The 14,526-nt window shown below is 39.7% G+C and overlaps 1 protein-coding gene across 10 annotated transcripts in view; it reads right to left on the bottom strand.

Annotated features, from left to right (window-relative positions):
* USP42 (ubiquitin specific peptidase 42) overlaps positions 1 to 14,526 on the bottom strand; it is a 45,036-nt gene that overhangs the window by 23,727 nt on the left and 6,783 nt on the right. For 7 of the 10 annotated variants that reach the window (XM_055561185.1, XM_055561188.1, XM_055561183.1 and 4 more), the window contains exons 2-3: positions 12,257 to 12,506; positions 10,044 to 10,244 (exon numbers count right to left, since the gene is read on the bottom strand). In XM_055561185.1, coding sequence (XP_055417160.1) covers positions 10,044 to 10,244; positions 12,257 to 12,497 — 442 coding nt within the window. In that variant the 5' untranslated portion in view covers positions 12,498 to 12,506. The other 3 variants (XM_055561189.1, XM_055561187.1, XM_055561191.1) reach the window with 3 other exon arrangements.

The raw sequence follows: 14,526 nt of genomic DNA, 5'->3' as shown, positions 1-14,526 counted from the left end.
TGTGAGACTCTAACAGAAGATCTAACACACGTGTTGTCAGAGTCCCAGAGGAGAGGAGAGAGAAGACTGGGTTCACAGTGTAAGAAATGAAGGTGGAAATTTCCCCAAATTTGGCAAAGGATGTAATTCAAGAAGCATTCAAACACCAAACAGGAAAAAGAACAAAGAAATAGATACCAAAACACATCACATCAAACTTGCGAAAACTAAAGACATAGAAAAATACCTTGGAGGTAGTGGTAGAAAAACACCACCTTACCTGTAAGAGAAAACTTGAATAGAAATGGATTTCACACCAAAAACCATGGAGGACAGAGGAAGTAGCACAAAAATTCTCAAGTCCTGAAAGAAAGGGACTTTACCCAGAACCCTACGGCCAGTGGAAACGTCCTTCAGGAATAAGACGAGATTAAGACACTTTCAGGTGAAGCAGAACGAGGAGAATCTGTCACCAGCAGACTTACCCTAAAAGGATGCCTTAAGGAACGACTTAAAGAATGACTTCCTTAAGTCAGAAGCTCTCTAAACAAAAAGGAAGTGATTTGGGTTTTTGGTGGTGGTTGTTTTTTTTTTAAAGCTGTAACATCAAGAAGGAAGAAAAAAAACATGGTAATCAAAAATATAGACAAATACAGTTTCCTTCTCTTGGGTTTTCTAAATTATGTGACAATTGAAATAAGGATTATAACACTGTCTCTAAATGTGGTTCTAAATGTACGTAAAGGAAATATTTAATTACATGGTAAGTAGGGAAGAATAAAGGAGACAAAAGTAAAGTTTCTACATTTCCCTTGAATTGGTAAAATGACAACATTAGTAAACTGTGAAAAGCTACACATAATGTAAACCTAGAGGAACCTCTAAAAAGACTATATAAAGAGATACACTCAAAAACATAAACACAAAAACAAATTTTAAACAAAAGTTTAAAATATTCAAGTAACCCACAAGTAGGCCGAGAGACAGGACAAATGAATAACTGAACAGAAAACAAAAACAAAATGGCAAACTTGAGTCCTAATGTATAAACGACTACCTTAAATATTAATTAATATACTACTTAAAAGATCTAAATTAACAAAGCAGATTTAAAAACATGATTCAACTATTTTGCCTGTAAGAAACTCACTTCAAATGTAATGATACAAACAGGCTCAAAGAAAAAAGATGGAAAAATATATGTCATGCAAACACTAACCCGAAGAAAGCAGGAATGGCTATATTAATGGCAGATAGAGTAGACTTCAGAGCAAAGAAAGCTATCAGAGAAAAGGATGTTATATAAAGGATCAATCCATCAGAAAGACAAGCAATCCTAAATGTGTTTGTACCAAACAATAAAGCTGAAAAATACATGACTCAAACTCTGACAGGACTGAAAATGCATATAAAGAAATCCAAAACTACAGCTGGAAACCTCAACATCCTTCTGTCAACAACCGAACAATTAACCAGAAAACCAGCAAGGATAACTCGGTAACACCAAGAGCCAATGCGATTCCATCAACATTTATAGAATACCCCACCCAACAACAGAATACACATGTGTTTCAAGGCCTCACAAAACATACACCAACACAGACTATATCCTGGGCCACAAACAAACCTCAAAAGATAAAACAACGGAAATCATAAAAAGTGCGGAATGGAAAATCCTAAAAATCAGTGATAGAGAGAGAACACAAAAAAGTCTATAAATACCTGGAAACTGAGCAACACTTCTGAACAACCCGTGGTTCAAAGGGTTAAAATAAAAATGGAAAAGACAGTATATCAAAAGTTTGGAGACACAGTTAAAGCAGTGTCCAAAGGGAAATTTACACTTATAACAATATCAGAAACAAAAACAAGTAAATCAATACAGACCCTGCAGACACCAAAAGAAAAACAAGAGAATATATATATATTCTGTAATTAACTTGACACATGTAAATTTGACAACTTAAGGGAAATGGACCAACTCCTCAAAAAAGTGGACTACCATAACCCATCGAAAATAAAATAATCTGAATAGCCTTATACTTACTAAGGAAATTAAATTTGCAACTTTAAAACTCCCCCAAAAAAGAAATCTCTAGGCCAAAATATTTTCACGGATGGATCCTACACTATATGTTTACATAAAAATTTATATCAATATTCTATACAATCTCTTCCAAAAAATAGGAATTAACATATCCCAAACACATCTTATAAAGCTCAGTTCTGAGCTATTTCAAATCCTGAAAGATGATGCTGTGAAAGTGCTGCACTCAATATGCCAGCAAATTTGGAAAACTCAGCAGTGGCCACAGGACTGGAAAAGGTCAGTTTTCATTCCAATCCCAAAGAAAGGCAATGCCAAAGAATGCTCAAACGACCGCACAATTGCACTCATCTCACACGCTAGTAAAGTAATGCTCAAAATTCTCCAAGCCAGGCTTCAGCAATACGTGAACCGTGAACTTCCTGATGTTCAAGCTGGTTTTAGAAAAGGCAGAGGCACCAGAGATCAAATTGCAAACATCCACTGGATCATGGAAAAAGCAAGAGAGTTCCAGAAAAACATCTATTTCTGCTTTATTGACTATGACAAAGCCTTTGACTGTGTGGATCACAATAAACTGTGGAAAATTCTTCTATGGATGGGAATACCAGACCACCTGACCTGCCTCTTGAGAAGCCTATATGCAGGTCAGGAAGCAACAATTAGAACTGGACATGGAACAACAGACTGGTTCCAAATAGGAAAAGGAGTACGTCAAGGCTGAATATTGTCACCCTGCTTATTTAACTTCTATGCACAGAGTCCATCATGAGAAACGCTGGACTGGAAGAAACACAAGCTGGAATCAAGATTGCCGGGAGAAATATCAATAACCTCAGATATGCAGATGACACCACCCTTATGGCAGAAAGTGAAGAGGAACTAAAAAGCCTCTTGATGAAAGTGAAAGTGGAGAGTGAAAAAGTTGGCTTAAAGCTCAACATTCAGAAAACGAAGATCATGGCATCCGGACCCATCACTTCATGGGAAATAGATGGGGAAACAGTGGAAACAGTGTCAGACTTTATTTTTCTGGGCTCCAAAATCACTGCAGATGGTGACTGCAGCCATGAAATTAAAAGACGCTTACTCCTTGGAAGGAAAGTTACGACCAACCTAGATAGCATATTCAAAAGCAGAGACATTACTTTGCCTACAAAGGTTCATCTGGTCAAGGCTACGGTTTTTCCTGTGGTCGTGTATGGATGTGAGAGTTGGACTGTGAAGAAGGCTGAGCGCCGAAGAATTGATGCTTTTGAACTGTGGTGTTGGAGAAGACTCTTGAGAGTCCCTTGGACTGCAAGGAGATCCAACCAGTCCATTCTGAAGGAGATCAGCCCTGGGATTTCTTTGGAAGGACTGATGCTGAGGCTGAAACTCCAGTACTCTGGGCCACCTCATGCGAAGAGTTGACTCACTGGAAAAGACTCTGATGCTGGGAGGGATTGGGGGCAGGAGGAGAAGGGGACGACAGAGGATGAGATGGCTGGATGGCATCACTGACTCGATGGATGTGAGTCTGGGTGAACTCCGGGAGTTGGTGATGGACAGGGAGGCCTGGCGTGCTGCGATTCATGGGGTCGCAAAGAGTCGGACACGACTGAGTGACTGATCTCTGATGCAACACTGATGAAACAGTGCTACTTAGAGATCTAAGTAAATGGAGAGACACACCACATCCACAGATTGGAAATGTCAGCACAGTAAAGATGTCAATTCTCCCCAAACTGAGATATAGGTTTAACAAAATTCCTATCAAAATCCCAGTAAGTTGTTTTGTAAATACAATCAAGATTATTGAATAATTTATATAGATAAACAAGGGAACTAGAATAGAGAAAAACAATTTTGAAAAAGAGTAAGTGGATGGAATCACTCTATCTGATGTCAAGATTTACTGCACAGCCACAATAACAAAAGACCATACTGAGGGTCAGATACTAACAGAACAGAACAGGGGGCCCAGAGACAGACACACCCAAGTGACTTCACGAAAGTATGAAAGCTCTTCAGTGAAGGAAAGCTAGCCCTTCAACCAATGGTGGTAGAGCAACTGAACGTCCACAAACATACAAACAAAAGAACAAACTGAAATAAAAAGGATCATATATTTAAACGTAAAATATAAAACTTTTCAGAAAAAAAAAAAACCAGGAGAAAAATCTTTAGGGTCAAGGGCTATGCAAAGAGATCTTATACTCGACAGCAAAAACACAATCCATAAAAGGAAAAACTCACCTTCACCAAAATTTAAACCTTTTGTTCCATGAAAGATCCTGCTAAGGGTAAGGGGATAAAAAGACAAGCTTCAAACTGGCAGGAAATGTTGGAAATATATACCCAAAAGACCTACTATCTAGAATACACAAAGAAGAAAACAACAAGATAAAAACAAAAGAACACAACTGAAAACGAACAAAAGACACAGAGACATCTTACCAAAGAGGATATACAGATGATAAACACACACGGAGAGGAGTTCAAGACCTTTAGGCATTAGGGAAATCCAAATTCAAACCACAATGAGATATCATTGTATGCATAATTAAAGTATGATTAAAAGAAAAACAGTGACAACATCAGATGTTGGCAGCAATGAAGAGCAACTGGAACTCTTCACACATTGATGGTGGAAATGCAAAATGGTCAGCCGTCTAAGAAACTATTGGACAATTCCTTATAAAACCAAATATGCAACTACCTCGTGACCCAGCAACGGCAGTCTGGGCACTTATTCCAGAGAAATAAAGACTTGTGATCACACATATGCTCTACACAGTAATGTTTACAGCAGCTCTATTCATAATATCCAAAACTAGAAACAACGCAGACATCCTTTAATGGATGAATGGTTAAACAAATTGTGGTTCATCCATACCATGGAATACCACTCAGCAACAAAAAGGAACAAATTACTGATGTACACAACAAAGTGAAGAAATATCCAAAGACCTAGGCTTAAGTGAAGAAGCCAATTCCCTTTTATATAACTCAATAGAGGCAACATTCTTGAAATAACAAAGTAACATAACTGAAAACCAGTGGTTGCCAGGGATTAAGGAGGATGTAGGGGCTTGAGGGAAGTGGGCTTGGCTACAAAAGGGAAACATTTCCTTAGGAATGGCAATGTTCCATACCTTGACTGTATCAGTATCAATATCCTGGTTGCAAGACTGAACTGCAGTTTCACCACTAGGGGAAACTGGGAAAAGGTACACAGGATGTCTCTGTGTGATTTCTTACAACTGCATGGAAATCCAAACTTACCTCAAAATAAAAAGCTTAACTTCAAAAAAGGCAAAATAAAGACATTTCGGACCAAGAATTAAAAAAACCCCCAAAATCAGCAAAAATAGTTAAGAGAATTCCTCCAGGCATAAGAAAATTCCAGATGGTACTTGAATCTACAAAGAGGAATTAAAAGCAGCAGAAATGATTAGGGTAAGAAAATATAAAAGATTTGTAAAGAAACCTCCACAAACCTCTTAAAACTTTCAACTTTTATTTAAAGCAAAATAACACAACATACTATGTGGTAACAAGATAAGCAAAAATAAAATGTATGCCAACAGAGCACAAGTGCCTAGGGAAGTCACGAAAGGACACTGTCATCAGTCCTTACAAAAACCCGAAGAATGGAAGCGGATTTTAAAGGAAGCTGTGACAAGTTAAAGATATATGTTAAACCCTAAAGCAACCACTATAAAGAGAAAACAAAGTTGAGAAGATATGCCAATAAAGTAGAGGAAATATCATATAATCACTCATTCCAAAGAAGGCAGAAACAGATGAAAAAGGGAGCAAAGAATACAGGACAAACAGAAGACAAATAGCAAGATGGGAAATAAAAAACTCAATCATATCAATACTCTCATTAAATATAAATGATTTACACTCTAAAATAAAAGGTAGAGACTGTAAGACTGGATTAAAAAATAAGAACTATAGGCTATCTATAAGAATTTTATTCCATGTATTTTATTTCAATGTATGTCTCTCAAAATTTGATAGAACAAGGAGACAGAAAAGCAGTAAGGACATAAAAGACTATCAACTAACAACATTATCAACTAACTAAACATAATCAGCATTTACAGAAACTCCAACCAGTGCAGAATACACATCCTTACTAAGTACACATGGAATATTTAACAAACTAAACCACATTCTAGTGCATAAAACAAGTCTCAAGTTTCAAAGGATTCAAACAATAAAAATATCTTCTCTGACCACAATGGAATTAAATTAGTAATCAGTAGCAGGACAATTTCTGAAAAATCCCCAAACATCTGGCAACTGAATGACATGCCTCTAAGCAATCACATGGGTAACCAATCAGGTAACTGTATTAAAAAAAAAAAAACACTAGAATTAAGGAGCTCGCAAACTTGTAGGATACGAGATCAATAAACAAGAGACAATTGCATTTCTACATTCTAGCAATAAACAATCAAAACTGGAAGGTCAAAATATATATTACCATTTATAATAGTTTTCAAAAATATGAAATACTTAGCAATAAATCGGATTTTAAGATGTGCACATTATACTTGTATACTGAAAGCTACGCAGCAGTGCTAAGAAAAACCAAAGGGAACCTGAATAAACAGAGACGTGCACCGTGCTTGTGGGTCAGAAGACAACACTGTTTAGATGCTGTACATCTCAAACTGATGTACAGATTCAAAACAATCCTAGGCAAACTCTCAGGAGGCTTTTTTGCAGAAATTGACAAACTGATTTCAAAGTTAATTTGGAAATGCAAAAGACCAAGAATGGCCAAAACAGCTTTGAAAAAGGAGAGCAAAGTTGGAAAAGCTACCGAGTTTCGAAACTTTTAAATACACAGTAACCAGACACTGCTGTTATCAGGCTGTGGGGCACCTTAGCCGGAGGGCCCTTGAGCTGTGTTCTGCAACGAGAAGCCACCTCATGAGAAGCACCCGCACCCCGAGAGAGAGCAGTCCGCTCGCTGCAAAGAGAGAAAGCTGGTGCAGCAATGAAGACCCAGTGCAGTCAAAAATGCAAATAATAAATAAAAGAAAGAATTTGTTTAAAAGACACTGTGTTATGGAGTCAAGACAGAAGTGGATCAGTATAACAGGTCAGAAACAGATCCATATGGATACAATCAATCGATTTTTGACAAAGGTACAACAATAATTCAGAGGAGAAAGGGCCATCTTTTGAACAGTGTTTGAACAATTGCATATTCATATTGAAAAACATGAACTCTACACCACAGACAAAAATTAACTCAGAATGGATCACTGACCTAAACATAAAAACTAAAAGTATAAGACTGCTAAAAAAAAAAAAAAAAAAAAAATAGAGGAAATCTTTGCTACCTTTGGTTAGGCAAAGATTTCTTAAATACAACACTGAGCACACAACTGACAAAAAAAGAAAAATACTGAAGTAAATAAAACATGTTATTTGAAAGACAGTGTGAAGAGACTATTTTCTCCAGTTTGAGAAATAACATTTGCAAATCATGTACTGGATAAAGGACTTCCATCCAGAATATATAAAGAACTCTCAAAATTCAACAAGAAGAGAATTACCCAATTTTAAATCAGGCCAAAGATAGGAGCAAACACTTGGGCAAAGCAAACACACAGCTGCTGAAGAACCATATGGAGGGATGTTCAACACCATTATTCACTACAGAAATGCAAATTCAACCCACGGTAAGATACTATCACACTACACACCTGTTAAGAGTAGCTAAAATCAGAAAGACTGACCACACCAAGGATCAGGGAAGATGTGGCGCAAATGAAAATTTCATTCACTGCTGCTGCTAAGTTGCTTCAGTAGTGTCTGACTCTGTGCAACCCCATAGACGGCAGCCCATCAGGCTCCCCCGTCCCTGGGCTTCTCCAGGCAAGAACACTGGAGTGGGTTGCCATTTCCTTCTCCAATGCATGAAAAGTGAAAAGTGAAAGGGCAGTTGCTCAGTCGTGTCCGACTCTTTGCGACCCCATGGACTGCAGCCCACCAGGCTCCTCCGTCCATGGGATTTTTCAGGCAAGAGTGCTGGAGTTGGGTGCCATTGCTTTCTCCGCATTCACTGCTAGTGGGAATGTAAAATCTCATAATCCACTTCCCAGTTTGTAAGTATCTTAATGTCAAGCGTACCTGTATTATGGGACCAAACCATTCCTCTCCTAGATGCTTACCCACAAGAAATGAACACACGTCCTTACGAAAACCTCCCAGCAGCTTCACTTGGGATGGCCCCGCAAGGGAAAATAACCCAAAGGTCCGTCAACAGGTGAATGGAGAAACAAACTGGGGTCCATTAATCCATACAATGGAATACTACTCAGCAATAAAAAGTGACTACCGATACAGGCAGCAACACAGGATGATACTGAAATAACTGCTGAGTGAAAAAAGCCAGGCAATATAAACACAAATTCTGCGTAATACCCCATATATGACATTCTAGGAAATACAAACTCATCTGCAATAAAACAGAAAGCCCATCAGTGGCTGCATGGCCTGGAAGGGATGCGGGGCAGGAAGGGCTGGAAGGACTGATTTCAAAGCCACATTGAGACTTTCAGGGGCGATGAAAGAGTTCATTATTGTGGTAGTCGTTTGTTTCATGGGCGCGCATAAACGTCAAGATGCATCAAACTGTGTATTTTAAGTATGTGCAGTTTATTGTTCATTGATAACGAGGGAAAACTACTGATGGCCTGTAAAAGACGGGCACCTGACTCTGGAACCCCAGGCAGCTGCATCTTTGTCTCCATCCCTCTCTCTCGAGGTCCAGGTGCCAGTGCTGGACTCTCATTCACACCCCCGTTTTATTAAGTGCAAAAATGATCAGAAAGCTGTCTGTGTTATGTCAATTATTATATATTAACATAATGATCAACTATGGACTTGGAAAAGGAAAAAATGAGGGCAAAGAGATCTTCGTTCTATAATCTGAACCCCATGGCAGAGCAAACACCTCTTGGTGGTTGACAGTCTCAGAGATTTTCCTTTGGTTACTTTAAAATTTTCTGTACTTTCCAAATTCTTTACGCAGCCATTATTTTGCTCTTTGAGGGGGAAAAAGTGTTAAAAGAATGCGTCTAAATTCTCCATCAAGTAAAGGACTATTCGGGAATTTCCTGGTGGTCCAGTCGTTAGGACTCACCACTTTCACTCCCGAGAGCCCAGGTTCAATCCCTGGTGGGAGAACTAAGATCCCACAAGCCACACACACAAAAAAGTAAAGAACTATTCAGAAAGAAATCAAGGGCTTTTTTTTTTTTCACCCCAATAATGAAGGCCTGACACCTGAACATTCACATACACATTCATGTAGATCAAAGAACAGGGAGTTTCATTTATAAAAGATGAAGGGCGTTTATAATACTACATGTACAAGTTCAAAACCTCAACAAAAAATGGATACGTTCTAAATTCTGAATTTCACTAGTTGACCACTGAGTTGACTCTCCCGTAGTTAAAGTAAAACATGCTCTTTGAAAGACATAACATGTTTTTAAAGACAACATGTTTTAACGAATTTCCTGCCCTCTAGGTTGGAAACTGAGCTCACACACCAAAGGGAAAGTCCTGCACAAATTTTCAGGGGTTAGGAGCTGTGACCAGAGGCTCCTCTTCGCCTAAAGCCTGTAAATGAATCAAGCCTTCGACACAGGATGGGCGCCAGGAGAGGCAGGACTCAACCCTGCTTGTCCCAAGCTGTTGGCAGTAGATATTTATGGCACGATTTTTAGCAAGTGTAGAAAGTCAGCAGTGTATTCAGAAACGCTAAATGCCGAAAAAACACGTTTCTTTTTAAATAATTCCACAGACTAAATTACACGCAAAATGTTTTTCATGCAACCTGAATGCAAACCTTTGAGTCTTCCTCTGTGGTTTCTAAAAGAAACCAACTTAGTGATGACCAAATTCTTGACTTAATTCTTCATTTTAATTTCAGAGAAAAAAACGCAAGTAGGTTAGCATACCTCAACAACACACGTGTAATGTGACACAGGACACTTACATGTCTTGGAGTGCTCGTGTGATAGCATGTAGTTGGCGAGAGGTGGCGTGTAAGTTAAACACTGCAGTGCTGCGTTTGCAAAACAGGTATTGCCCAAATTCTGGAGCCCAGCTCCTACTCTATGAGTCTGCTGCCACTTAAGACAGATCTTCTCAGACGGGAAGAGAACTTTTTGTGGAGGAGCAATGCCATCACCTAGGGCTAGAAAAATAAACATTTAAAACGGAAGCTTTGTACATTTCTGAAGCTAAATAAATAACAAGTCACACCTGAATCTGACCAAGATTCTTATGACCAGCTAACCAGAAACGCAAGGGAGAAAGGGACATTTTAAAAGAAAGCCCAGAATGCGGGAAATTCTAAATGATTGGGTTTTTCTGATACATAAATTTCAAGGACAACAGTGTGTGTGTGGGAGGCAGGACAGTATTTAACACATTTTAAAAAACTTAAAAAAGACTTTCACCAAATGCAAAGGGTAGACCTTGTTTGGAAGTTGGTTTCAATGACCAACCGTTAAAAACCATTCTATGATGACCGGGGACATCTGAATATTGACTGGACTTTTCACAGAAAAACATTCTAATTTTCCGAAAAGAATGATTTAGATAAACACATTAAAATATTTACAGATGAAATAGAAATTCTTAGATTTGCTCTAAACGGTTGGGAAGTGAGGAGAGGAGTTAAGTGGGTGGAGCTATGAGTGGCCAGGAGTCGATAAACAGCACCGACTGAAGGGCGCCTGAGAGCTCATCACAGCTACCCTCTTTCATGTCTGCTTAAATCACCACCACCACAGCAGCAAGTGCGGGAAGGCACGCGCTGACACCGGCGGCGGCGCGGACCGTCCGCCCGCCAGCGCCGCCCTCCCGTCTCACCGAGGCTCACTCGCCGTCTGTCAGTCTGGATTCTAGAGGCTGGTAGTGACGTCATCCCAACTTTACCAGCAAGGAAGTGGGATTTCAGGCACCAGGATAACATACTCGTAAAGATACTATACACGAACAATTTTAAAAAATATTTTTAAGACTCAAATGGCGAATTGACAACTATGCTAATAAAACTCAGGTGAAGCTCAAAAACAACTTATTTAGGAGAGGCCAAAATCATCCACAGCCAGAGTGTTTCTTCAGAAGTCTGCTAGTTCCTCAGTACCACCAAAGAGTAAGACGCACGCTAGATGGTTCTCGGCCTGCAACAGCGATACTGAGCATTTAAGCATGCAAAAAAGCAGGCTTCAGCTTCAGGAAGAAGGGAGAGCCAAATTAGGAACAGAGACATGAGCCTTGAAAACGTGTGGCAAGGGCCCCAAAAAAGGGCTGGGTGGGGCGACACCAAGTCAGTCCTGAGGGAGAGAGGGGCCCCAGCAAGGCAAGAGGAGGCTGGGTCTGCGAGAAGACGTCCTGTGGCAGAGTCCTGCTTATAAAGGTCTCTAAACCTCTCTGGACAACAGTCAGGAAAGCTGTTCTGTGAGACAAAGTCCCCACCAAACACCTTCAGCAAATCGCACCCCCCAGCCCACAGCACAGCATCACATGTACCAAGAGGACTCAAACAATCTGAGGGCCAAGCCATCCTCCGTGAACAATGTCCTGAATGGGAATCAATCTTTTCTTACAACTTCAAAGCTTTCAAATCCCCAAGTTTTAGGAGCGCCAGCTAAAGTGTCCACATCTTACTTATCTGGATGAGTTTTAACACATGTAACCACATTTATATGGTTTGATACATAACGTAATATTTACGTGATCTGCTCTCTTTCAAAGAGCTTTATGACTACAGATGACTTTAACTGGGAAAAAACAAACAAAAAATTGAAAAAAAAGTTGGGCAGAGCTCACTTGTCAAAAGTCAACTGTTTTTAAATTTTTAAGAGGCAGACATTTACTTAGGGCATGGTAGTTAATTGACAAGTTAACAAAATGCTTGTCCATCTCTATTCTCACCAGAATAAAGTTTATCCTTCAAAAAATTAGGATAATTAAAGAAATTAATAGTAACTAAAAATAATCTTACCCTGTTATGATACGTATGTTAATCACGAAGCAGAAGCAGAGGAAAATGAAGCCAGTCAAATAACGTAACTCTGCTGGCCACTCAGGTGGCAATAATTTATCTTGCAAAATAAGCCCCTCTCTGAAACTACCAACTTATGGACAGCATTTATACAGGAGTTTCCTGTAGTGATTCTGTCTTTTAAAAAGTAATACCTTGATCCTTTTGTGGTGATGGTTTTGATTTTTCAGGTACAGATGAACTTGAATAAACTACAGCACCAGGTACTGGTCCTAAAGAAAGTGTGTGATTTGAAACATCATTTAACGAAGACACAGCACCCCAGCTGGCAGAACCTGCATCCATGTCTCCAGGTGAGACAGCCTCAGAACTGCCAGTCTGGTTCTGATAGGTTGATGGGTCTGAAGATTCAGAAGCTTTGTCAACTATGGTCATTGTTCAACTCTGCAAAAGACAAAAAGCATACATTTGCTTCATAAGGTCAAGAAAAGTAATCTACTTATTCTACCATTAAATCTTTGAAAATAAATTAAAAGCAGTTCAGCTAATTTTCCAATAAATCACTCCAACATAAAAGCAACAGTATCTTTTTTAGCTCTGTAATAATTTTCTTGGGGTATTTACCATTGTGCTAATCTGAACATGCCGACAATTTTTCATCATAACATCTTCCGTGAAGTATTTGATTAGATCGTGTCATTCTATTTCATGCCCTCTAAAAATCTAGTATTTTGATTTACAATCAAGTACCTCAATTTCCAATTCTCTACATTCACGAAGTATCTTTTTCTCTCTTTTGCTTAAACCTAGAATGTGAAATGCACTAATACTTTTGGCTCAATTTTCAATTCATATATAATTCCTCAGGGAAAAGGCTCAACTAGCTGAAAAGAAAACCTAACTTTAAGCTTCAAGTTCAAAATGACATTGTTTGAACTATATTACTTTTTTAAAAAATATAAGAAAAAAATATAGGAAGTCTCACTTTTGAAACATATTTTCTGAAGAGGCTCATTTATTTGGTATACATGACTTTTTAAAATGAAGCCCGTTAAGGCATTTCTGACATCAAACTGGAAAACAAACACGTGTTATAAAAGTACTTCACTATAATTTTCTCTCTGAACCCTACTAAAATCTTAGGACCACCATTAATTGAGCACTTTACGTGCGGGGCATTGTGTTAGTCACTAACTTAATATTCGTAAGGACCTACGAGAGACTGGACAGAATCCACCGGGCCTACGAAATGGGGCAACCCTAACCCAAACTAGTCACTGCTGGGCACAGGCGCCAGGCCCCACATTCCTGGCTGGGCTTCCTTTGGGCTCCACCAAGGCCCAGAGCACAGCCCTCCAGGAATGCCCTGAGACCACCCAGCGGCGGCCAACCCAAGCAGGCCACTGCCTTGCAGGTGACTCTCCAGGTGAGCCTCGCCCCCTCACAGCTCCCCGACCCCTGCACCCGCTCTGCCAGCCCCGGAAGCCTCCCTAGGAAGCCTCCCCAGGCACACGTGGCCCTCTCCTACCTGCTGGCTCCGGCTCTGCACGGGCTAGTCTTCCCCCAGGTCTCTCCCACCCTTCCACCTCCAGCCAGTGAACGCTCCCCCAGCTCCCTTTGGAAGGCATTTCCTCCAGGACACTTGCCTGGACAGCCCCCTCCCCTAAGACGGGCTGAGAACCCCTCCTGGAAGCTCCCCAGCACGGGGGGCACCCTCTGCTGGTTTCCGGGGGAGCCTGCCCCCGCTCCTCTCCCTCATGTTCCTGTTTGTACCCCCTGACCTGGCACAGGGAAAGCTCTCCCAACACGTGCTGAACAGATGAATGAGCTGTGAAGAGAGAATGGAACCAGTGTCTGCTATTAGCACCGGGCTGCAGGTGACTGATTAGTATCTCATTTAATCCTTAAGGACTCTGATGTAGAATTAAAACTTGTTTCAAAAAATATTCAAAAGGGTGAAATAAATCCCATGCATATGACACCTTAACAAATGTTATGATGCACTGTCTACTCACAACAAGGGTTTTTTTTAAGCCTTGATTTTGTTGTGATTTTACATGAAAGCAAGATTATCACCTCTCTAAAAAGTACAACCTTAAAGAAAAGATTTTGGAATCTTCCGTAGAAATAGAAAAGATGTTAATTAGATCTTAACAAAAAGAAAAACTGAATTGAAGTGTTAAGTCAATATAAGTAAAATATAGTACAGGATCCTTACTCAGGAAGAAAGCCGGAGCAACATTATCCAAATAAAAATTACACTTTCCTCATTTGACAGTCAAAAGAAACTACAAAACAAGAAGCAAGACTAAGAAAACAAGAGAGGAAGGAGTAGAGGAGGAAGAAAAGGAAGAAGCAAATTAACCTAGGCTTATTTACAATAATGTTAAATAGCAAAAACCTTGATTTTCTGGGGTGAACATCCCTTTCAGGACAATCATTCACTAATGACCTCATAAAACCA

This window comes from Bubalus kerabau, chromosome 23, assembly GCF_029407905.1.
Source record: "Bubalus kerabau isolate K-KA32 ecotype Philippines breed swamp buffalo chromosome 23, PCC_UOA_SB_1v2, whole genome shotgun sequence".
NCBI lineage: Eukaryota > Metazoa > Chordata > Mammalia > Artiodactyla > Bovidae > Bubalus > Bubalus kerabau.
Note: the sequence above shows the minus strand (reverse complement) of the source record. Positions and strands in the feature narration are given on the sequence as shown.